Source organism: Microcebus murinus, chromosome 27, assembly GCF_040939455.1.
Source record: "Microcebus murinus isolate Inina chromosome 27, M.murinus_Inina_mat1.0, whole genome shotgun sequence".
NCBI classification, from domain to species: domain Eukaryota; kingdom Metazoa; phylum Chordata; class Mammalia; order Primates; family Cheirogaleidae; genus Microcebus; species Microcebus murinus.
This window is the reverse complement of record NC_134130.1, coordinates 1,028,645-1,052,692: the sequence shown is the minus strand read 5'-3', so window position 1 is coordinate 1,052,692 and position 24,048 is coordinate 1,028,645. Positions and strand designations below refer to the sequence as shown.

At 51.7% G+C, this 24,048-nt stretch overlaps 4 protein-coding genes across 7 annotated transcripts in view; 3 read left to right on the top strand and 1 right to left on the bottom strand.

The window, feature by feature from the left end:
- CARM1 (coactivator associated arginine methyltransferase 1) overlaps positions 1–1,512 on the top strand; it is a 39,781-nt gene extending 38,269 nt beyond the window's left edge. For both annotated transcript variants that reach the window (XM_020284010.2, XM_075998233.1), the window contains one exon: positions 55–1,512. In XM_020284010.2, coding sequence (XP_020139599.2) covers positions 55–194 — 140 coding nt within the window. In that variant the 3' untranslated portion in view covers positions 195–1,512. The remainder of the gene's footprint in view (positions 1–54) is intronic.
- YIPF2 (Yip1 domain family member 2) lies at positions 1,235–5,333 on the bottom strand. The gene is made up of 9 exons (XM_012790607.3): positions 5,030–5,333; positions 4,471–4,631; positions 4,296–4,379; positions 3,631–3,718; positions 2,435–2,551; positions 2,183–2,349; positions 1,918–2,100; positions 1,689–1,823; positions 1,235–1,604 (listed from the first exon to the last, which is right to left on the bottom strand). Exons 1-8 carry the CDS (start codon positions 5,058–5,060, stop codon positions 1,707–1,709), a joined length of 948 nt encoding a protein of 315 aa, XP_012646061.1. The 5' UTR covers positions 5,061–5,333; the 3' UTR covers positions 1,235–1,604; positions 1,689–1,706.
- Positions 5,295–7,346, top strand: TIMM29 (translocase of inner mitochondrial membrane 29). The gene is made up of 2 exons (XM_012790608.3): positions 5,295–5,553; positions 5,629–7,346. Exons 1-2 carry the CDS (start codon positions 5,295–5,297, stop codon positions 6,315–6,317), a joined length of 948 nt encoding a protein of 315 aa, XP_012646062.2. The 3' UTR covers positions 6,318–7,346.
- Positions 7,347–21,662: 14,316 nt separating this feature from the next.
- Positions 21,663–24,048, top strand: part of SMARCA4 (SWI/SNF related BAF chromatin remodeling complex subunit ATPase 4) — a 62,812-nt gene continuing 60,426 nt past the window's right edge. Inside the window, exon 1 of one of the 3 annotated variants that reach the window (XM_075998285.1) lies at positions 21,663–21,844. The gene's annotated coding sequence lies outside the window, so the exon portion shown is untranslated. Of the gene's footprint in view, positions 21,845–22,114; positions 22,388–24,048 lie in introns of those variants that run through there. The other 2 variants (XM_075998288.1, XM_075998287.1) reach the window with 2 other exon arrangements.

Sequence of the window (24,048 nt, the reverse complement as noted above, 5' to 3'; positions counted from 1 at the left end):
GGGTGGGCCGGGAACAGCGCTGGCCCCTCAGTGCCAATGCCCCCCACCCCGCAGGGTCCTCTGGCGCCCAGGGCAGCGGCGGCGGCTCCAGCTCGCACTATGCAGTCAACAGCCAGTTCACCATGGGCGGCCCTGCCATCTCCATGGCCTCACCCATGTCCATCCCGACCAACACCATGCACTACGGGAGCTAGGGGCCCGCCCCGCGGACTGACAGCACCAGGAAACCAAATGACGCCCCCGCCCACCCTGCCCCTGGGCGGCTTCCCCCTTGTACTGGAGGAGCCCGAACACCTGGTCACAGCCCTCTTTGCTATGGGAACTGGACACTTTTTTACACGACGTTGCCGCCATCCCCACCCAACCCCACACCCCGGCCCTGAGCGCGTGTCGCTGCCATATTTTACACAAGATCATGTCGTGGGAGTCCTCGGCCCCGCCTCCTGCCCTCTCCACCCTGCCCTGGGTTTGACAGCTGCTGTCACAGGCGTGCCGGGGCCTGCCAGCTGTGCCAGGGTGGCGGGGTCGGGAGGGCAGGGGAGCAGCTGCCCTGCGCGTCCCTCGGCACCTGCCCCTGGCCGGGCTCCAGAGGGAAGGTGGCCCGGCCGGGCGGGGCCTCCCCTTCAGCGACCAGGCCTTGGTCACAATGGGCGTGACATGCTGCTTTTTTTAATTTTATTTTTTTACGAAAAGAACCAGTGTCAATCCACAGACCCTCCGAGAAGCCAGGCCGGCCGGGCCGAGCCAGCAGCCCCTCCCCCAGACTCGGAGGCCAGTGGCGAGGGCGGCCGCCGAGGCCCTCCCCACCCAGGGTTCACCTCACACTTGAATGTACGACCCGCCCCACTGTCGGGAAGGCCTCCGTCCTCGGCCCCTGCCTCTTGCTGCTGTCCTGTCCCTGAGCCCCTGCAGGTCCCCTGCACCCCACACCCAGAGCTAGAACCGGTGGCCGCAGGCCCCGGGCCTGGAGGGAAGGTCACCGTCGGCCGCTTGGGGCAGACACAGACACACCTCAAGGATCTGTCGTGGAAGGCGTCCTCCTCCCTCGTAGCTAACGTCAGGCCTGTGTATCCCCCTCCGTACGCGTAGACGCTCCAGTCCCTACTACTACGATGGCATTTGGGCCCTGCCCCAGACTGGGAAGGGACCTTGCAGGGACCTCTCCCTTTAAAAAAAGAAAAAGAAAGAAAGAAAGAAAGAAAAAAGACGAAATAAACAGCCGAGGAAACGTGTGTTTCAGCACAGGCAGTTTTCTCCTTCTGCTCCCCCGTTTCTAACACCCCAACCCAGAGCTGGAGCTCGGCCAGGCGCGGCCCCAGGCGCGACGGCACGCGGCTGGGCTGCCCCCGCCGCCTCCGAGTCGATCACGGCAGGGAAAGCAGGAGGCCCGCGGGCGGCCGGCGGCCCGGCCCTGCTCCGGCAGAAGCGCCTGCTCAGCTGCCTCCCCGCCTTTATATAAATTCTCTGAATCACCTTTGCATAGAAAATAAACGTGTTTGCTTTGTAAGAAAAGTCTGGAGAGTAGCAGAGTGGTCTCGAGGTGTCAAGGGAGCCTTCAGTCATCGTTGGGGTGTGGCTGACAGACATGTCCCCTGAGGTTTTGTCTGGAAAAGAGAAAGTCCCAGTAGCAGCCCCAGGATGTATCACCTTGGAGGGCAGGGATGTCACAGCTGGAAGCGGCTCCTTACCTGCAGGACCAGGCCTTCTTAGGAGGTGGCCCTGGACTGCGGCAGGGTGGGTGGCAGTGGTGCGCTTGAGGGCAGAGCTGAAACGTGGGGCACAGGCGCCGGGTGCTCCGGAGGCAGCGACTGGAAGAAGTACAACTGGACGAGCCCCCCAGGGTCAGCAGCAGAGCCGGCCCAGCCCCCACCCCGCACCACAGCCCGCAGCCCCGCCTGAGACAGCCTAGACACGCACCTTACAGCCCAGGGCCAGGAGAGCGTGGAGCAGCACAACGGTGGACAGCAGCGCCGCAGCCACCAGCCTGGTGTCCTCGCGGACGACGGGCCAGAGGGTGAACACCAGCCCAGCGGTTGACAGGGCCAGGGCCAGCGCCCCAAAAAGCCACTGCAGCCATGGCACAGGAATGAGCCACAGGACCTGGGGAGGACACGGGCAGCTGTGACCACACTGAGTGACCCCCATGGCACCCAGCACCCACTCCCCGCTGGGCCACACTCACCACCATGGGAATGAAGACGAAGAGGGAGTAGCCGTAGATGCTCACAGTCTCCAGGAAGGTGTAGGGCCCCATGCGCTCCCGGACGCCCTTGCGCCACCACAGGAAGCCCCACAGCGCCAGCGGTACCAGCCAGGCGTAGCAGTAGATGGTGATGCCAGCCACGGTCACTGGGGGCAAGGCAGGCAGTCATCCCCTGTCCCTGGGAACCCCCAGCTCCTCCAGCCCTGCCCGGTGCTGGGCCTGTCTGCTTACCTTTGTGGAACTGGGGGCTATAGTGGATGGAGGGGTCCCTCCTCTGGGCCAGCACCAGTGTCAGGTTGCCGGTGACAGCCAGGACGAAGGCCAGCGTGGCGCAGATCCAGAAGGGGCCTGGGGAGAGGAGGAGCCACTGAGGCTCCCAGGCCCAGGACTCCCAGGACAGTCGGACGTGTCCCATCTCTCCTGTGCTGGGACCACACCCTCTAACCAAGCCACCCACCCTATTCACTAGGTCACTGGTGACCTCCTGGTGGCCAAATCCAGTGCCCGCTCTCCATTCATCATCCCCCTTGCGGAAACCCACAGAACGTGCGTTCAGGGTCGCATGCTCTTGGCCTTCGTCTCACCTCGCTGATGGCCATCCCTCCACCCCTCTGACCTCCCCCTCCACTCCCCAACTCCTCCCCATGTGTGTGCTCACTCCTGGCGCACCCTCCAACCCTGGGGCCTCTGCCCTGAACTGCAGGCTCATGTTCAAGTTCCCACAGGGCGTCTCCGACTCCACCCTCCACGCTAGCTCTCTCAGAAGTAGCAACTCTAACCTTCTAGCAATCCTGGCAGAAATCCCACAGCCATCCTTGGCTCCTCCCCTCCTGGCCGTGTCTACACAGCAAACCGGTCCCTCCGTGAATCCAGCCACCCAGAGCCTGCCCCTGCCATGGCCACCTCTACCCCATCTCCTGGCTTCTGCCCTTGAACCCCACAGTGGCCAGAGGGACCCTGAGAACATATAACTGAGATCCCTTCTCACCACAGCGTGGGAGGCCCATGCGATCTGTCCCCTCACCGCTGCGAGCTGCCAGCAGCAGCTCACTCCGCTCCAGCGACACACCCACCCTTCAGTTCAGGCACATTCCCGCCACAGAGCTTATGCACTTTCTGGAACCCTCTTCCCCTAGATCTCCCCCGCCTCTCCCCATGCCAACAAGGCTCATTCCCTTGCCATCCTCAGGGAGGCCCGCCCTGAAGCTCCTGTGCGGGACAGCGAGGCCGTGCACCCTGTGAACTGCTGTGCTGCTCTCTGGCCCCGCCGCCACCTCTGCAGTCCGTCTCCATCTCCCTGAGCAGAAGGTAAGTCTCCTGGTCTCTGCGACTCACTGATTTGTTCTCAGCTCAACACTGGGGCCGGGCACTCAACCCACATTTGTAAAGTGAATAATCCACTGAACCGAATGCACAACCTCACTCACCGTACAGATCCGGCCGATTCCGCAGATGGTGCCGGACAAAGTTGTGGCCAGGCCGGGGCAGCAGCGAGCCTTTGATCCGGTCCAAGACCTGGGGGACAAGCCTGGGGTACAGGACGGGGCCTCCCATCCACGTTCCATGTGCACGTCTGCTCATTCCACTCTTTCCTCTCCTGCTCCAAACCCTTCCCTGACTCCCCATCAGCCTCAGGATAAAACCCAAACCCCAGCTCCTTATCATGGCTAGCAAGGCCCTTTGTGATCTGGCTTCTGCCTGCCTGTCGCCCACCTCACGCTCTCCAGCCAGATCCAGCGCCAGGCAGCTTCTCGGACGTTGCACATGCTTCCTCTTACCTTTGGCCTTCTGCATATGCTGTTCCCTGTACCTGGAACATATTTTTGCTTCCCCTATTCTGCCCAGGGAAACCTTCCTTCACTTTAGAGCTCAGCAAATTCCTCACCTCCTCCAGGAGGCCTTTCCCTGAGCCACCAGATGGTGTCTGTCCCCTATTTTCCCACAGCCCTGGACACACCATAACCCTTAGTTATGGTCCCTTCTAACCACCTGGGTGGGAGCCTTTTTATCCCATGTAGCTATGCCCAGGTGAATGGTGGCTGAACCCCATGTGAGACTCCAAGCCCCATCCTGCCCGATTCCGAGGCCTGACCTGTGAGGTGTCCACGTCAAAGAAGCTTTGATAGTAGCCAAAGGTCCAGAATCCAGGCTGTGGCTTCTGCTGCTCCTGTAGGAGCTGAACAGCATGGGCTTTCAGTGCCTGCCCCGACAGCCTGGGTCAGCTGGGGGCTGGACAGAGGCAAGGCAGGGGGACTTAAGTGACTCACCGCTGCCTTGTCACTGTCCTCCTCCACCTCGTCCTCGGCTCCAAAGCCGCCACCTGAGCCCACAGCCACAGCCACGTGCCCCTTTGGGGTCAGCTGATCACTTCTGCTCGTGGTGGCTGCATCTGGGGTCTCAGCCAGAAGATTAGTGGCTTCTTCGAATTCTATGGAGAGGGAATACGGAACACAGGCATGTTGTGGGGGTGGAAACAGTTTGGCCTGGCCCACTGCGCATCTGGTGGGCTTCTGTGACAATTTCAGTGTTCTCCCAGGCAGGGCCCAACGTCCTCAGTTTGGGAGAATGGAGAGGAGGTCTATTCCCTTTCCCTAACATGGGACTGCAATTTAGGTCCTGGTTTGGAGTCAAGGTCTGGAGACTAGAGGCTCAGGTTTGAGGTCTGAGTTCTGATGAGAGCGGGGTTCGAGTTAGGGATGGGTGTCTCTCCCAGGGGGTCAGGGTTCACGGCTCACTGGGGTTCGGGTTAGAGGAGTTGGAAGCTGCATAGAAGGTTCTGGCGAGGGGCGGAAGTAGGAGTTCTGGCCACCTCCGGGCCGCACTCACCGTGGAAGGTCAGCTCGTCGGCCGCTGCCATGGTCGCTCGGGGGCGTCACCGCATCCCCCTCTCTTGAGAACAGAGGCCGAGCGGGCCCGCGCCCCTTCGGGAGCCTATCAGTCAGCCCTGAGCCCCACCTGGCGGCTAACTGCGCTCACGGGGGCTCGCGCTGGCTGCCCGGCTCCACAGGTGTACTCCGCCCCCCTCACCTGAGTCCACCTGAGCCGGCGCGGCTGGGGCTCTCTACGCCTGCGCGGCCCGCCCACAAGCCAGATGAGACCCCTCTTGGACAGGACAGCAACATCCGGCGCCGTTCCGTGTTCTACTCTCTTCCGATGGGAAGCCACTTCCGGTAGCGTCAGCGCGTGCGCAAAAGGCTCCGGGGCCTTTTACTTCGGGTGCCTAGAGTTCCTTTTCGGAAAACGGACCTCAAAGCGGATGGCGGCGGCCGCTCTGAAGAGACTTTGGTCCCGAGGCCGCGTAGAGGCGGGCGACGCGGCGGCGGCGAAACCGGGCGTGTGGGCTCGGCTGGGTGAGTAGCAGCGGGAGGCGGAGGGATGGGCGGATGCAGGGTGGGGCCGCTCTCACCGCGCTTCTCTCCCCTCAGGCGTCTGGGCCCGCGCGCTGCTCCGGGACTACGCCGAGGCCTGCGGGGACGCGGCGGCCGCCGCTCGGGCCCGGCCGGGGCGCGCGGCGGTGTATGTGGGGCTGCTGGGCGGCGCGGCGGCCTGCTGCGCGCTGGCGCCGGGTGAGGCCGCCTTCGAGGAGGCGTTGCTCGACGCGTCGGGGACCCTCCTGCTGCTGGCGCCGGCCACGCGCAACCGCGACTCGGAAGCCTACGTGCAGCGGCTGCTCTGGCTGCGCGGCCGCGGCTGCCTGCGCCACGTGAACCTGGGGCTCTGCTCGCTCGTGTACGAGGCGCCCTTTGACGCCCAGGCCAGCCTCTATCAGGCCCGCTGCCGCTACCTGCAGCCCCGCTGGACCGACTTCCCGGGCCAGATCTTGGATGTGGGTTTCGTGGGTCGCTGGTGGGTGCTCGGGGCCCGGATGCGCGACTGCGACATCAACGACGAAGAGTTCCTACACCTGCCGGCACACTTGCGCGTCGTCGGGCCCCACCAGCTGCACTCGGAGACCAACGAGCGGCTCTTCGATGAGAAGTACAAGCCCGTCGTGCTCACTGATGATCAGGTGGACCAAGCTCTGTGGGAGGAACAGGTCTTGCAAAAGGAGAAGAAGGACAGGCTCGCCCTTAGCCAGGCCGACTCGCTGGTGCAATCGGAGGTCCCGAAATGAGTTCGGGGCTCCGAGCCTGGCAGACCGTTTGCCCGGGACTGTGCAATTGGTGTGAGTGAGCCTCACATGCAGAGTCACTGAGATAAGTTATGTGTAGAGTGGCGTTTCACTAGGCTTTTACAAGTTTGGGAAGCCTTTCTCCCTTTCTCTTTGTTCCTTGTTAGCTGAAGTTAATTCAGAGCCTTCTTGGTTTAGGAGTGGGGGAGAGCAGAGCGACTTGACCTTGTAATGTTTATCACTGCCAGAGCTAGTAATGAGCCTTTTACATAATCCTTTTGTTTTTTTCATGTGGCCTCACAGTCCTCATGACATTGGTCAGGTGACTCCCAAATTCTCCCACGACCTTTCAGATTTTTTAAAAATTTGAACTGAAATGGTTTTATTCTATGATCTAGTCTGTTTTTTATTTTTATATGCAACAATTTTTCCCAGACATGGTGGCAACAGGATGAGACCCTATCTCTAAAAAAATTAAGTTAGCTGGGTGTGGTGGCATGCACCTGTAGTCTCAGCTACTCTAGAGGCTGAAGCAGGAGGATCGCTTGAGGCCAGGCTTTCAAGACCCAGCTGGGCAACGTAGGGAGACCCTGTTTCAAAAAAACAAAATAAGTAACATCAAGACATGTTGTGTGCCCTTCACCCAACTTCCCCCAAATGGTAACACCTTAAATAACAAATACTAAAGTAGGGAATTGACATTGGTGTGACTATTTGGATGTTATGGGGAAATTTTTTGCAAAAACAACCTGGTTTTACTGTATCTATTGACAGTGATTGAAAGTGGTTTGGAAGGATAAAGAATTTTCTGATCTGTAAATCTATATGGAATCATGGATTCTGTGTATGTTATACTTCAGTAAACCTAAAACACAGAATTCTATGAAAAGGAATAAGCTACTGTATGTGGTTGGTACTTAAATGGGTAATGGTAGTCATACATTTGAAAGATAAAGTATTAAGGGAATGAAACTACCTCTGTCACTTCAGTGGCCTGTGGCTAGTTAATAAAACCAGGAGATGAAACAACCACTTTTGTTGTGATGTTTGTGTGTTTTGCCATTTTTAAGCTTTGGCACTTGGACCTTCCATTCATAATATGAATGCATTGAACACATGTTAATTCTTATACTCTTATTTGTGGAGCAGGAGAGTATCTTATAAGTCATCTCCATTTTACAGAGGAAAAACTGAGAGTCAGAAAGTTTGTTATTTTATCCAAGGCTGTGGCAAACCCAAGATTCAAACTCTGTAACTCCCAACCCTGTGACTTAATCCTCAATCTGGTGGAATTATCTTTAATCCTAATATCTTGCCAGAAGTTATTAAATACTGCTGTCACTTGCCATAAGTAAAAATTAAATGTAGAAATAGACACATAAAAATAAATGCAATGAAAACAAAAGACAAATGATAGTAAATTCTAATCCTACCTGCCAAAGTCTCTATGTAAATGCTGCCCCCACTGTTAGGGGAATACTAGCCAACTTCAAGCAAGGGCTTAAGACACACTGGCTTCAAACTGGGACTTACTGCTGGCTGTGATGAGAAGTATTGAAAGAGGAGCCACGTGTTCATTGTCTGGAGTGCAGTGGCATGATCATTGCTCACTGCAGCTTCAATCTCCTGGGCTCAGCAATCCTCCTGCCTCAGCCTCCAAGTAGCTGGGACTTTGAGTCAGTAATTAAATGCCACTTGTGACTTACAGCCAGGGTGTATTTTCCACACAAATTCTCTGAAGCTGCCGGAGCTGTGAAGTTGAGAGGCTGTTGGTAGGAATTGTGGCTTCGCTTTGGTCAGGCCTTTCCCTGAGGAGAGTCCTACTGTATTTTGCCCCTTGCCTACCAGTTCCAGCCTCCTGTGTCTATTGTAAGGCAAGAGGACGGAAGCTGTGGGATGGGGCAGGGCACTGGGTGGACCTGGTGCTGCACATCTTGGGGTACCGACTTCCTGTTCAGTGCTGAGCTCCCAGCGCCCCACAGTGCTCATCCCAGTGTGGGCATCAGCAAAGTTAGAGTTGACAGATCCTGCGTGTGTACATTGTGGCTGGGAGCTGGGGTGGTCTCACTGGAGAAGGGAAGTGGCCCTGCACTCCTGTAAGGACAATAGGATCTCGGGGAGAAACGGGCTTTTCAAAAGGGTTTGGAGCTCAGCTTTTACACTGTCTAGCTTTGTGAGTGAAGTGGCTTCTCCGTGTCTCAGGTTTCTTCTCTGTAGTTAGGGTTGTTAGAAAAACTAGAAACCACACTATAACACCCGGCTCATAGCAGGCATTCCCAGTCCGTGGCGTAGCTGTATGGGGAAGAGTATGGCTCTGAATCCACACTGTGGCCTTCCCACTTTCCCAGTGTACTGCGGAAGGGCCACTGCCCCCTGCCTACTGGCGCGGGGGCCACCATGTGGGTAGGACTCAGGAAATGGTAGGGCCAAGGCGTGCTTGTCTCTCTGGGCCACAAGACACTTGGATCTAATATGAACACTTTCAAGTTTTCCCTTCTCACACACACGCAAAATATATATGTTATTCTTGATTGGCTTTAATCCTTTCTGCTTTCAGTCCTGTCCAGGAGTCACCCGCCTGTCCAGGGTCCTAAAGGGGGGAAAGTATCTTTCCCGCTGCTGTGATTAGGAAGGCCAGCAGAGGGCACCAGAGACTCAATTTCGAGAACGAGGCTGCCTTCTCCCTAACCTTACTTAGCCCCCACGGGAATGGGCTAGCCTCAGGATCCTTTTGCCCGGGTCCAGCAGTGGGCAGAAGTCGTGCATTGCCACATGCATCCCTTTCCCACGCTTTAGAACTGGTCCAATGATGGCAGAAGTTGGGGCTGCTGGGAGGGGCCACGTCCATCCCTAGAACCTGCGCCTTTACCTAGTCAGCTAGCAGAGGAGGCTGTGAGTGGCTCTGTTTGGATGGGCAGTGCCCTCTTCTGAGCTCACACCTCCAGGAACTCTCTTTATTTATTTATTTATTTTTATATTTATTTATTTATTTTGAGACAGAGTCTCACTTTGTTGCTTAGGCTAGAGGGAGTGCCATGGCGTCAGCCTAGCTCACAGCAACCTCAATCTACTGGGCTCAAGCGATCCTCCTGCCTCAGCCTCCCGAGTAGCTGGGACTACAGGCATGCGCCACCATGCCCAGCTAATTTTTTGTATATATATTTTTAGTTGGTTAATTAATTTCTTTCTGTTTTTAGTAGAGACGGGGTCTCGCTCAGGCTGGTTTTGAACTCCACACCTTGAGCAACCGGCTCGCCTCGGCCTCCCAGAGTGCTAGGATTACAGGCATGAGCCACCGCACCTGGCCTGAGGAACTCTCCTTCTTGGAGTTATGGGAAGAGCAGGATCACCCAGTTTTGCTTGAACCCAGGAATTTGAGGCTGCAGTGAGCTATGATGATGCCACTGTCTCTTTAAGAGAAAAGAACGACCAGGCCGCCATTGTCATGGCTGGATGAGAGCCTTGGCACTGCCAGGTTTTCCTATAACCCTCAGGCACTGAGATATCATGCCAGTAATTAAAGGAAATCCTTCTAAGTTGTATTAAACACTTGCACCTTAATCACACGATGATCTTTTAATCTTCCTTCCAAGACCAGGCTCATCCTCTCTGCCACTGAGCTAAGATGCTTTTAGGATTTTAACTGAGTTGCGTAGAACAAGGGTTCCTCACTTAAATTCCCCAAGATATTCTCCTGGGAAGTTCGTACAAGCTGCAAAAGAGAGGCAACGTGATGACTTTTTTCCTCCCTTGGGAATGAAGTGCATTGAGGAAGGTGCAGTCCTGAGCTGGGAGCAGCGTGGTTTGTTTCCGTCAACATCTGCCCGTGCCAGGTGGGGCCAGGCACTGTTAGATCCTGAACAAAACTCCCTCCCCAAAATGGTACCTAGTAAAGGGTTCCACCTATTTCAAACTCTAGAAAATGCAGTCTCATCTTGGGTGGCAGCCAGACATGCACACACCTCTGTGCAGGATGACAATGTCAAAAAAAAGGACAGGACAGTTGGGTGGATGAGAACCAAGCTGCTTAATAACAGCAATCACTTCTGGATGGTGGGGGAATGGGTTATGTTAATGTTTTTATTTTCTTTTTGCTCATCACTATCTCCTAAATATTTTATATCGAATACATCATTCTAGAATAAAAGTTCAATTAGTTGTGTGTTTTTGTCTGGTATTTTTTTTTTTTTTTGAGACACAGTCTCTTGCTCTCTCACTCTCGCCTCTTCCCTCCCCAGAAAACCATTGACCCGCTTTTTGTCACTCATTATGAGCTTGCATTTTCTAGACTTTGAAATAGATGGCATTATCCAGGAAGTAGAATCTTTTCTGGCTTCTGTCACTCAGCATAATTGTGAGATTCAAGCTACATGCATGTTTCAACTGAAGCATTCATGCCTTTGCATTGCTGGGTAGCATGGATACCCTCAACGTGTTCATACATTCACCTGTTGGGAGATATTTGGGTTGTTTCCACCCACCTTAGTCTCATTGGACGCTGAGCTCCATCTTCTTAGCTGGGGGGGGGTGTCTACGTGCTCTAGCTGTGTCCCTGTCCCCTGCAGCAAGACCTGGGAGCATTCTTAAGGCAGTATACTATGTCCCCAGTAGCGCTTTCCTTGCATGTTTGGTTTCTCAGGAATCTATCCCTCCCTCATTGTCTGATGTCCACTGTCTTAAAAACATTTTATCATTTATTTTGCCTGATATATATTTGGGGGCTGTGTTGGGTGGAAGATTAATCTGGTCCCTGTCACTCCCTCTTGGCTGGAGTGGAAGTCTCAGCCCTGGAGCCCCCACCCCCCCCTTCCAACTTCCATCCTATCCAATCTACTAGGCATCTTCCATACTGCTGCCAGCCCTTTGCATATTGATCGAGGCCAGGCATGGGCGGCTCATGCTCATAGTCCCAGCACTTTGGGAGGCTGAGGTAGGAGGATCGCTTGAAGAGTTCAAGACTAGCCTGGGCAACACAGCGAGACCCCCCTCCCATCCCCACAAGGTTTAGTTTTAGGTTTAGAGAAAAATTCAGCAGATATTGCAGGGGTCCTCAAACTTTTTAAACAGGGGGCCAGTCACTGTCCCTCAGACCGTTGGAGAGTGCGGCACACATTCCACACATGCGCACTGTGGGCTCGGGACGAGTCGGCTGCTAAGCAGGACAGGCAGCAGTGGCAAAAACACCGGGGGGGCTGGATAAATCTCCTCGGCGGGCTGCACGTGGCCCTCAGGCCATAGTTTGAGGACCCCTGTATTAGAGAGAATCTGCAGACACCCCTCTCTCCCCTCCATAGATTTCCCTATTGTTAATATCTTTCTTGAGTCTGCAACAATTGTTACAACTGAAGAACCAATTATCATTATACTCAGGCAACATTATAACCAAGATGAATTTACAATGTATATGTAACATACATATTAATATACAATGTAATATTACATTACATGTAATATACATTGGTTCAATTATAACCATTTACAATGTAAATGTAATAGTTTAATTAGAGTTCATTCTTTTTTAAAAATAGTATTTATTCATTTATTTATTTTTGAGATGAGGTCTCACTATGTTGCCCAGGCTGGTCTCGAACTTCTGGGTTCACATGATCCTTCTGCATCAGGCTCCTGAGTAACTGGGATTACAGTACAAGTGACTGCCACCATGCCCGGCTAGGGTTCACTCTTGGTATGGTGCTTGCCATGAGTTTTGTCAATTGTGTAATGGCACGTGTCCATTACAATATCATATAGAATAGTTTGCCCTCAAAATTGTGTTCCTTTCACCTATTCGTCCCCCTCTTTCTCCCTCCTCCCTGACCTCTGGCAACTACTGGTCATTTTATTGTCCCTATAGTTTTGCCTTTTCTAATACAGAATGTCACATGGGTGGCATCATACAGTATGTAGGTTTTCAGATTGGCTTCTTTCAGGTAGCAGGATGACCTTTAAAAGGGTTCCTCTGTGTCTTTTTGTGGCTTGCTAACTCATTTCTTTTTATCGCAGAATATATTCCTGTCCCCTTGTCTGGATGCGTCCCACTCACCTACTGAAGGGCATCTTGGTTATTTCAGAGCTGGCTTGGCCAGTTTTGCCGGCGGCATTGGAGGGGCTCGACGGGGTGAGTCTGTGGCACATGGTGAACACCAGGGGGCGCCAGAGCCCCCTCCTCTCCCGGGTGGGCGTGGTCCATTACCCACCTGGCTAATCCGCCGTCCAGGACTAAGCTTGATGTGGTCTTTGCCATGACACAGGGTTGATCTGGAAGCCATCTGTGGCAAACATCAAGTTGAAAACGCTTCCTTTGGAGTAAAAACCAGGGTTGCATGGCTAGACGCTTCTCCGGAACTGATGGCGGCTTTCTCGCGTCCACACACACAGCACTTGTGCAGAACGGTGGGCTAGGATCTCTCCCCCCAGAGAAGGGAATGGAGGTGCCAGCTGGGTCAGCCGTCTCTAGGCGGAGCCTGGCGGTTGACCCTGCCCAACAGCCGCTGCCAGCTGCAGGTGGGGCGTCCCTGCCATGCGCGCACACACAACACCCCAGATTCATTCACACACAAGTGTGACTGGCTACCCCCGCCGTGCCCAGCCTGCCCTTCCACCTGTGTTGTCAGAGAATGCTCTGTAAGGCAGGTATTTGCTCACGAACACTGGTTTGTTTATTTGTTTATTCGATTTTTTTTCTTAAGAGACAAAGCCTTGCCCTGTCGCCGTGGCTGGAGTGCAGTGGCGTGATCACAGCTCACTGCAGCCTCGAACATCCGGGCTCAAGGGTCCGCCCGCCTCAACCTCCTGAGTAGCTGCGACTGCAGGTGTGCGCCGCCACGCCTGGCTAATTTTTTTTTTTTTAATTTTTTGTGGAGATGGGGTTCACTATATTGCCCAGGCTGGTCACAAATGGTTGCTTTTTGCTTTTTTTTTTGAGACAGAGTCTCACTCTGTTGCTCAGACTAGAGTGAGTGCCGTGGTGTCAGCCTAGCTCACAGCAACCTCCAACTCCTGGGCTTAAGCGATCCTCCTGCCTCAGCCTCCCGAGTAGCTGGGACTACAGGCATGCGCCACCATGCCTGGCTCATTTTTTCTATATATTTTTAGATGACAAATTAATTTCTTTCTATTTTTAGTAAAGATGGGAGTCTCACTCTTGCTCAGGCTGGTTTTGAACTCCTGACCTTGAGTAATTCTCCAGCCTTGGCCTCCCAGAGTGCCAGGATCACAGGTGTGAGCCACCACACCTGGCCCTCATTTTTTTTTAAGAGATGGGGTGTCACTATGTTGCCCAGGCTGGTCTTCTTTTTTTTTTTTTTTTTTTGAGACAGAGTCTCACTTTGTTGCCCAGGCTAGAGTGAGTGCCGTGGCGTCAGCCTAGCTCACAGCAACCTCAAACTCCTGGGCTCAAGCGGTCCTCCTGCCTCAGCCTCCCAAGTAGCTGGAACTACAGGCATGCGCCACCACGCCCAGCTAATTTTTTTTCTATATATTTTTAGTTGGCCAGTTAATTTATTTCTATTTATAATAAAGACAGGGTCTCACTCTTGCTCAGGCTGGTTTTGAACTCCTGACCTCAAGCAATCCGCCCGCCTCGGCCTCCCAGAGTGCTAGGATTACAGGCGTGAGCCATCTCGCCTGGCCAAAAATTTTTTTTAATTAAAAAAAAATGTCATACAAATGAAATCAGATAGTATCTAACTTTTTTGAGATTGGCTATTATTTAAATCAGCATAATTCCCTAGAGATTATTTCATCAAAGCTGTCGTGTTCTCAGTTCTTCATTCCCTTTTATCGTTGAGAGGTACTCCACGGTATGGCCGGATCTCAGTTCGTTCCACCGCTCGCCTGTTGGAAGCATTTCTGGGCTGATTCCAGTGTTGCCCACAGTGATAAAACTGCTGTGAACATTTACGTGCAGGTTTTTGTGTGAATATAAGTCGTTATTTCTCTAGTCTAAATACAGGAGTGCAGGCCGGGCGCGGTGGCTCACGCCTGTAATCCTAGCTCTCTGGGAGGCCGAGGCGGGCGGATTGCTCAAGGTCAGGAGTTCAAAACCAGCCTGAGCAAGAGCGAGACCCCGTCTCTACTATAAATAGAAAGAAATTAATTGGCCAACTGATATGTATATAAAAAAAAATTAGCCGGGCATGGTGGCGCATGCCTGTAGTCCCAGCTACTTGGGAGGCTGAGGCAGAAGGATTGCTCGAGCCCAGGAGTTTGAGGTTGCTGTGAGCTAGGCTGACGCCACGGCACTCACCCTAGGCTGGGCAACAGAGTGAGACTCTGTCTCAAAAAAAAAAAAAAGAAAAGAAAAATAAATAAATAAATAAATACAGGAGTGCAGTGGCTGTGTTATGTGTTGTGTGTTTGTTTGTTTTTCCAGAAAGTGTCCAGCTGTTTTCCATTGTGGCTGTACTATATTATAATCTCATCGATGATCTATTCCATATTTATTCCAGTTTCCCCACATCCTCGCCAGCATTTGGTGTTTTTACTATTTTTCGTTTTAGCCATTCCGATAAGTGTTATGCTATCCATTTTGTTTGTTTGAAGAGACAGGGTCTCACTCTGTCACCCAGTCTTGTCTCAATTGATCTTCCCGTCTCAGCCTCCTGAGTAGCTTGGATTAGAAGCACATCTCCCATGCTTGACTAATTTTGTTTGCTTGTTTCTTAGTTGGCTAATTTTTTGTTTTTATAGAGATGGGGTCTCACAATCTTGCCCAGGCTGGTCTCCAACTTTTGGCCTTATGTGATCCTCCTGCCTCAACCTCTGAAAGTGCTGGGATTACAGGCGTGAGCCACGACCTCTGGCCCATTGTGGTTCTAATTTGTATTTTCCTAACGGCTAATGATGATAAACATCTTTTCATGTGCTCATTTACCATCTGAATGTCCTTTCTGGTGAAACGTCTAAATATATAAAGCCTAACCCAAATCTCTATTTGGCATGTGTGTCTATATATAGCACATATATATTAATATTAATATATCCATTAATATTAATATATTTTATATTAATTTATAATATAATTTATAATTGATATATTGATATATATACACATACACACACAGATGGTCTGCAATTTACAATGGTTCGACTTTACAATGGTACGCATACAATCATTCCTTTTTTAACATTCAGTAAGTACAATATTCAATAAATTATTAATACATGAGGTATTCAACACTTTATCATAAAATAGGCTTTGTGTCAGATGATTTTGCCCCACAGTAGGCTAATGTAATCGTCTGAGCACATTTAAGGTAGGCTAGGCAAAGCTATGATATTCAGTAAGTTAGGTGTGTTAAATGCATTTCCCTTTTGTTAATAACGTGTTTATTTTGCAGAGACAGGGTGTCTCTCTGCTGCCTAGGGTGGAGTGCAGTGGTGCGGACCCAGCTCACTGCAGGCTGGAACTCCTGAGCTCAAGCGATCCTCCCGCCTCAGCCTCCCAAAGCGCCGGGATTACAGGTGTGAGCCACTGCGCCTGGCCTAAATGCATTTTCAACTTATGATATTTTCAATTTATAATGGATTTATTAGGATGTAACCCCATGGTAAGTTGAGGAACCTATGTATGTACTAATATATGTGCACATACACATACACGGTGGCTATGCAGAGTTGGTTCCAAGACCTCTTGTGATACCAAACCCTGTAGATGCTCAAGTCCTGGATATAAAATTGTGTCGTATTTGCATATAACCTACACATAATCTTCCGTGTACTCTAAACCTTCTCGGCCGGGCGCAGTGGCTCACGCCTGTAACCCTAGCACTCTGGGAGGCCGAGGCAGGTGGATTGCTCGAAGTCAGGAGTTCAAAACCAGCCTGAGCAAGAGCGACACCCGTCTCTACTATAAATAGAAAGAAATTAATTGGCCAACTAATATATATAGAAAAAATTAGCCAGGCATGGTGGCACATGCCTGTAGTCCCAGCTACTCGGGAGGCTGAGGCAGGAGGATCGCTTGAGCCCAGGAGTTTGAGGTTGCTGTGAGCGAGGCTGATGCCACGGCACTCACTCTAGCCTAGGCAAAGTGAGACTCTGTCTCAAAAAAATTAAAAAAATTAAAAAAATAAACCTTTTCCACATTACTTGTAATACCTAATACACTGTAAATATGATGAAAGTAGTTGCTGTAGGGAATAATGACAAGAAAAAAAGTCTACGTTTAGCACGGATGCAATTTTTTTCAAATTTTCAAGCTGTGTTTGGTTGGATCTCCAGATGTGGAACCCACGTGTACAGATGGCCAGCTGTCCATATAAACCCACTGTTGGCTGGGCTTGACGACTCACGCCCGTAATCCCAGCACTTTGGGAGGCTGAGGCGGAAGGATCGCTAGAAGCCAGGAGTTCAAGACCAGCCTGAGCAAGAGCAAGACCCTGTCTCTGCAAAAAATGGAAAAATTAGCTGGGTGTGGTGGCATGCGCCTGCAGTCCCAGTTACTCAGGAAGCTGAGGCAGGAGGACCACTTGAGCCCAGGAGTTTGGGCTTGCTGTGAGCTATGATGACATAACTGCACTCCAGCCCAGGTGACATAGAGAGACCTTGTCTCAAAACAAACAAAAACTCCCAAATCCATGAAACAACCCATTTTTAATTACTCTTGATGGAGGCCCAATGTGTCATAATTCAGACCTACCACCTTAGAAGAGCTTAACAAATTCAACTTAAAATAAAACATACTATAGTTAGAGTAAAACACCTACAAAATTTGTGACAAGCGTGGGCAGTTAGGTTTCCATCTGTCGTTGGTGGAAGCGGCATGCTTTAGTATAAACATAACGTGACATGATGGTTATTTTCTGAATCGTGTTATGAGTAAAACCACAGCTGCCTGCTAAAAGAGATCTATCACCCTGGGTTTCTGACCTCGAAGGACTACTTCATGTTTTCTGCACCATACACCCCACTGCTACCTTTGGGGAAATCACTTTCTTGTGAGGCACGTGTTTGAGGGCAATAGGTCACCTGTAATGCATAAATGCATGTTTGGTTAATAAATGACTTTTTTTTGAGACAAGAGTCTTGCTCTGTTGCCCAGGCTAGAGTGCAGTGGCATCAGCCTAGCTCACAGCAACCAACCTCAAACTCCTGAGCTCAAGCGATCCTCCTGCCTTAGCTTCGTGAGTAGCTGGGACTATAGGTGCATGCCACTATGCTTGGCTAATTTTTTCTATTTATAGTAGAGACGGGGTCTCACTCTTGCTCAGGCTGGTCTCAAACTCCTGGCCTCCAGCGATCCTCCTGCCTCGGCCTCCCAGAGTGCTAGGATGACAGGCCTGAGCCACTGGGCCCAGCCATAAGTGATTTCATGTTCCAAGGAAAATCTGAAGATATTACTGAAAAAGTATCTACCTTACAGGAGCAACTGAAGGAGATGTAGTTTCCATATTCAATGTAATGAACTTGGGTGAGCTTTTTATTTCAAGCCTCAATGTTGAGTCATAGAATGGAATCCATTCTCCTCGGCCTTCGTTCATTTTATGCATCAACTTGACTAGGCTACAATGCCCAGTTGTTTGGTCAAACATCAGCCTAAATATTGCTGTTGTGCAGATATTTTTTCAAATATGATTAACATTTAAATCAGTTGATGCTGAGTAAGGCACATGTGCTTACATAATGTGGGTGGGCTTTGCCCATTCAGTTCAGGGTCCTAAGAGCAAAGACTCAGTTTCCCAAAGAAGAATTTCTTAAGACTGCAGCTTAGAAACCGTGCTTGAGTTTCTAGCCTGCTGCCCTGTGGAATTCAGACTCAAGGCAGCAACATCAAGTCTTATCTAAATTTCCAGCCTGCTGGCTTGCCCTAGAGATTAGGTTTTGGACTTGGCAGCCCCTGCAATCACATGAGTCAATTCCTTAAAATAAACCTCTAAGGCCAGACACAGTGGCTCACGCCTGTAATCCTAGCACTTTGGGAGGCTGAGGCAGGAGGATTGCTTGAGCCCAGGAGTTCAAAGTTGCAGTGAGCTATGATTGTGCCACTGCACTCCAGCCTGGGCAACAGAGAGAGACTCTGTCTCAAAAATAAATGAGCCACTATAACTATTTATCTATGTCCTATCGATTTTGTTTCTCTAGAGAACCCTGGCTAACACATCCTTTGACTTAATGACATCACTAAAGAAGGCCACCATTCTTCAAAGTGAAAAATATGAGAAACTCTCCTGAAATGTGGTGTCAGGTATACATACCACAATTTATTTATCTGTTTATCTGTTAATGGCCATTTAGGCTGTTTCCACCTTTTGGTTATTGTGAATAGTGCAGCAGCAATGAACATTTATTTACAAATATTTGCTTGAGTACCTGTTTTAAATTCTTTTGGGCACATCCCTAAGATGTAGATGGTTTTTTAAAATCACAAGACTAGAAGCCAAAGGACGCATACAGGTAGAGGATCAAGGTCCCGGGGAAGTTTTTTATTAAAAGGTCAGCATGGCCGGGCTTGGTGGCTCACGCCTGTAATCCCAGCACTCTGGGAGGCCGAGGCAGGCGGATTGCTCGAGGTCAGGAGTTCGAAACCAGCCTGAGCAAGATCGAGACCCCGTCTCTACTATAAATAGAAAGAAATTAATTGGCCAACTAATATATATATATAAAAAAATTAGCTGGGCATGGTGGCGCATGCCTGTAGTCCCAGCTACTTGGGAGGCTGAGGCAGGAGGATCACTTGAGCCAGGAGATTGAGGTTGCTGTGAGCTAGGCTGACGCCATGGCACTCACTCTAGCCTAGGCAACAAAGCAAGACTCTGTCTCAAAAAAAAAAAAAAGGTCAGCATGAAGGGGAAGAAGCCACAGAGGAGACTGGGGAAGAGCACTGAAAGGGATGGGAACAAACCAAGGAGAGTGGTGCCTTGGAAGCCTGGAAGTGAGGAGATTGTTCTAAGAAGGGAGGTCAAGGAAAGTGAAGATGAGACCTGTCCACTGGATTCAGCAGCAAGGAGCTCCCTGTGACCTTGACAATAGTCATTTCAATGGAGTAGGAAAGGCCTGTAAGGAGAAAGTTTAGTGGAAATTAGAAAAGACCTAAACAAATGGAGAGGTATACCATGTTCGTGGACTAGACTTCATAGTGTTAAGATGGTGATTTTGCTTAACTTGATCTACTGATTCAGTGCAATCCCAATCAAAATCCCATCTTGTTTTTTGATAGAAAATAACAAGCTGAGTCTAAAATTTACACAGAAATGCAAAAGACCTAGAGTATACAAAACAATTTGAAAAAACAACAAAGTTGGAGGACTACTTGATTTGAAGACTTACAAGACTACAGTAAGCAAGGCAGTGTAGTCTTGGCATGAAGGCAGGCATACAGATTGATGAGCAGAACGGAGTTCAAAAACAGACCCACACTTAAACAGCCAATTAATTTTTTTTGTTGTTTTGAGACACAGTCTCACTCTATTGCCCAGGCTAGAGTGAGTTCCATGGCGTTAGCCTAGCTCACAGCAACCTCAAACTCCTGGGCTCAAGCGATCCTCCTGCCTCAGCCTCACCAGTAGCTGGGATTACAGGCACGCGCCACCATGCCCAGCTAATTTTTTCTATATATTTTTAGTTGGCCAATTAATTTTGTTCTTTTTTTAGTAGAGATGGGGTCTTGCTCTTGCTCAGATTGGTTTCAAACTCCTGACCTTGAGCAATCCTCCTGCCTTGGCCTCCCAGAGTGCTAGGATTACAGGTGTGAGCCACCATGCCCGGCCAATTGATTTTTGACAAAAGTTTCAAGGGAATTCAATGGGGAAGAGAACAGTCTAGAACAACTGGTGCTGGAACAACTGGATATGTTTATGGAAAACAATGTACTTAGTCCTTAGCTCATGCCATATACACAAATGAACTCCAAATGTATCACAGACCTAAATATAAGTGCTAAAAAGGCATCAGGTTTGTTTAAATAGGTATTCCAATGCACAGACAACAATCACTGGCCTACAGGATTGTTCTCTAAAGGCATCCTCGGTTTAAAACCGAAATAGGACTTTTGTTTTTAAAGAGATGGGGTCTTGCTATGTTGCCCAGGCTGGACTTGAACTCCTGGGCTCAAGTGATCCTCCGGCCTCAGCCTCCCCAGTAGCTGGCACTATAGTGTAGCCTCCCAAAGCCCTAGGGTTACGGACATGCGCCACCGCTCCTGGCCCAGGCAGTCTATTTCTAAGTCTTAAAGAATATGTAGTACCTGGTGGACGGAGGGCCTATGCTAGATGCTATTCACAAGCGACTAAAATTGGCTATTATCTTTGTCATTTAAACTGAGGTGAGGAAGACAGATGATAAAGACGCTACTCCAGAAATGTGCAGGAAGGGCAAAGGAAACCGTGATCAAACAGGAGGGAGGCAAGGCTGAGGTGGTGAGTCAGCTGAGCCCTGGAAAATGAGGAAGAGCACGCATGAGAGAAGCAGGGGTGGGAACAGTCCAGGCTGAGAAACCACACGTGGTAGGACCTGACTTTGGGGAGCGCTGGTCCGGCTGGGGGAACGAAATTATACATATATATATATATATATGATTTTATGTCGTTATTTTTAGAGAAGGAACTGTCCAAAGGGAACGAAATATTTTGAAAACACAGAGAAGAGCCCTCGAGGCTCAGGGCCGTCACACTCGGAGCAAGGCTGTTCCTGTCTGCGCTGCAGCGAGGTCCCCTAGGTGCTAAATTAACACTTCCACAACCCTCCCCCCACCCCGCCACGTCTCCTTCTCAGACACGTATTTTGCTCATTAATCTTGCTTCTCGTCCCCCTCCCTCACTAGATCGTGGGCTCCAGGGCGGATAGGCTACAGTAGCAGGTCAGTAAATATTGGCTAAGCGAATCGATGACTCTCGGCAGGTTTTTGCAGAAAAGGCGGCCACGATCCGGCGCCCGACTGGCCCCGCCGCCCCAGGACAGGGATCAAAGCGGTTCCCAGGCCCGCCCTCGGCCCGCGGACAAACTTTTCCCAGTCCAGGCCCAGCCTGCCCGTCTTCCGCCCCCACGCACGGCCCGGGGTATCCACTGCCGAGCCTTGAAGCTCCGATCCCATCCCCCAATTCCCCCGCCGCCGCCGCCTCTGCAGTGGCGCCTGCTCTGCGCATGCTCGGCGGCGTGAGGACGCGCGGCGTGCGGAACGAAGATGCCCGTGCGCAGGCGCCAGGCCGTCGCAGACAGAGTGGGGAGGAGCGTCGGCCGCGCGTGCTTTCCCTGGGCCACGCCCACCGCGCCTGAGGCCAGCGCGCACGCGCGCGAGCCCCGGAAGGGCGGGCGGGCGCGCGCACTTGGCCGGGCGGGCGACGGAAGCTGGAGAGACTGTCCGCGGGCGCGGGGAGGGGAGCGGCGAGTGCGCGCGCAGCGGGAGCGCGGGCGGCGTGTGTTGGGGGGGGGCCTGGCCGAGGAGGGCGGGAGCGCGCGCGAGGCTTCCCCTCGCTCGGCGGCGGCGGCGGCTTCTTTGTTTCGTGAAGAGAGGCGAGACTCCCACTCTGCCCCCGGCCCCGCGCGGAGGGGCGGGGGCGGCGCCGGGAAAGCGACGGCGCCGGCGGCTCTCGGTAAGGCACGCGGGCCGCGGGGGGAGCGCGGCGCGGGGCTCGGGAGGACGGTTTGAATGGAGCCGTGGCGCCGAGGGGGGAGGGGGCCACTGGCGCCCGGAGCGGGGCCGGGGTACGGTGGCGCCGGAGGGTCAAGAGGCTCGGCGGGCTGCCGCGCGCGCGGCGAAGGCCGTAGTGTACAGGGGCCGGGGCGGCCACAGTATCCGCGGGTCGGAGGGGCCGCGTGGAGGCCGCGCGTGCCCCGCGCGCGCTCTCGCTGGGGTCGGCGGACAAAGCTTGGCTCCCTGCCTCCCTGGGCGGGCCAGGGGTCCGGCCCCTAGTTGCCGGCCGGGTCGCTGCGGCTGCAACAATAGGCAGGCGTCGGGGCTTTTCTGGCTACGTTGTAACCGGTCCTCGCCTTTTTGGCGAGGCTGCAATCGGGGCTCAGTAGCAGAAAGCCCAGCTGTGTCCATCGTCGCCCGGACACGAGCATTAGCAGCCCCCTTGGGTTAGCAGACCTAAAATTTTATTAAAAATCGCCTCATTCCATATTGTCAAGGAAAGGTAAATGATTTTCCCAATTTCTTGCGTTTAGTGACTTGCAGTGTTTGCCCCGAAGTGACGGGGTGGAGGGAAAGGGGGTCGGCGACTAGTAGGGGAGGACGGAGGAAACTGTTTGCTGTTGAAAGCATTGTTTTTCTTTACCATCTTTTTCCCTGCCCCCTCCCCCCAATCAATTGTTTTTTTCAGATTAAGGCTTTTATTTAAAACGTGGATATTTTATGCGAGTGTTTTTGTGCTGATCTTGAAGACACCAGTGTTCCTTTTTTTTTTTTTTTTTTTGGTCAGTGACTCCTTAGGGAAAGTAGGATAGGAATAAGTAGAAGCACCACTTCCTAGGAATTTGAAAGAAGTTTTCAGTTTGGATTGACAGGCCGGATTCAAGTTTGATTCTTGGCGCTATGAGTCCCTTAGCTGTGTGACCTTTGGCAAGTGGCTTAATCTCTGAATTTCTTAAGTTTCTTCGTTTGTGAAAGGGGTAATCTCACAAATGGAGATGGTTAAAGCCTGTAAAATGGTTCCTGGCTAATGGGAAGGACTATTGTTATTGTCTGGTCCAATCTTCTCCTTCCTTGTTCAGCGAATAGGTACCTCTCCAGTCTTGTGGGGGAACTGGTGGTAAATGTGGGGACAGACCCCTTTGGCCTGTCATTGAATCCTCACAACCTGCACTGCGAGGAGGACACAGTGCAGGGGCAGGGATCCCTGGGAGGCAGAGATCAGGGAGGCCTCAGAAGAGGCGCTTTTGCTTAGAGGATGTGCAGGCTTTATTTTGACTTTGCCTGGCCTCCTTGGAACAGTCATTATTTCTGCCACACTTGCACATCACCTTGGTCCTTTCCTGTGTGGCTTTCACCCCCAGTGCCATCAGAGCAGGGGGCTGTGTCTACCTCGTTTGCTCCAACATACCCTGGGCCTGGCACCTCGTAGGTCCTTAGTGAATATTTGTGGAATGAATGAGGAGGGTCCTTGGAAGGATCGTCTATGTAAAGTGCTTGGTACAGGACTGGGAGTGGGTTGTAAGCCATACATATTAGTTGTTGTCGTTGGGTTTTTTGTGTTTTTGTTGTTGTTTTTGAATCAGGGTCTTGCTCTGTTGCCCAATCTGGAGTGCAGTGGTATCATCATAGCTCACTGCAGCCTTGAGCTTTTTGGGCTCAAAGTTATCCTTCTGCCTCAGCCTCTGGAGTAGCTGGGACTACAAATGCGTGTTACCACGCCTGGCTGGTTTTTCAATTTTTGGTAGAGATGAGGTCTCGCTCTTGCTTAGGCTGGTCTCAAGCAATCATCTCACCTCAATTCTCCTCCCTCTGCCTCTCAAAGTGCTAGGATTACAGGTGTGAGCACCCAGCCTGTTGTTAGTTTTTGAACTTTCCAGGTCATTGTTTCCCAAACCTCAGTTGCCCTCCCCCATCCCTCTGCCCCCATGAAGGGTGGCTTGGTGGTTAGTATGGGGTGATGGTGAGGAGTCCTCCCTCCTGGAATCAGACCCCCTAGAATCACACTCAGCTCCCTAAATTCTAGCTTGACCTCAAGCAAAGCACTTCCCAGGAGGGCTCCCCACTTGTGAAACAGGTAGGACGAGGATGCCACCTCCCATGGTTCTCGGGAGAGTTGAATGAGGTAACATGGGAAGCTTCTTAACACACTGCCGCACCCGGCAC

Coding starts and splice junctions, on each gene's coding strand:
- YIPF2 (XM_012790607.3), bottom strand. CDS start 5,060: ATGGCAGCGGCCGACGAGCTGACCTTCCACG. Junction 4,632..5,029: donor CGACGAGCTGACCTTCCACG/GTGAGTGCGGCC, acceptor CCCTCTCCATAG/AATTCGAAGAAGCCACTAAT. Junction 4,380..4,470: donor AGGACAGTGACAAGGCAGCG/GTGAGTCACTTA, acceptor CATGCTGTTCAG/CTCCTACAGGAGCAGCAGAA.
- TIMM29 (XM_012790608.3), top strand. CDS start 5,295: ATGAGACCCCTCTTGGACAGGACAGCAACATCCGGCGCCGTTCCGTGT. Junction 5,554..5,628: donor GGGCGTGTGGGCTCGGCTGG/GTGAGTAGCAGC, acceptor CTCTCCCCTCAG/GCGTCTGGGCCCGCGCGCTG.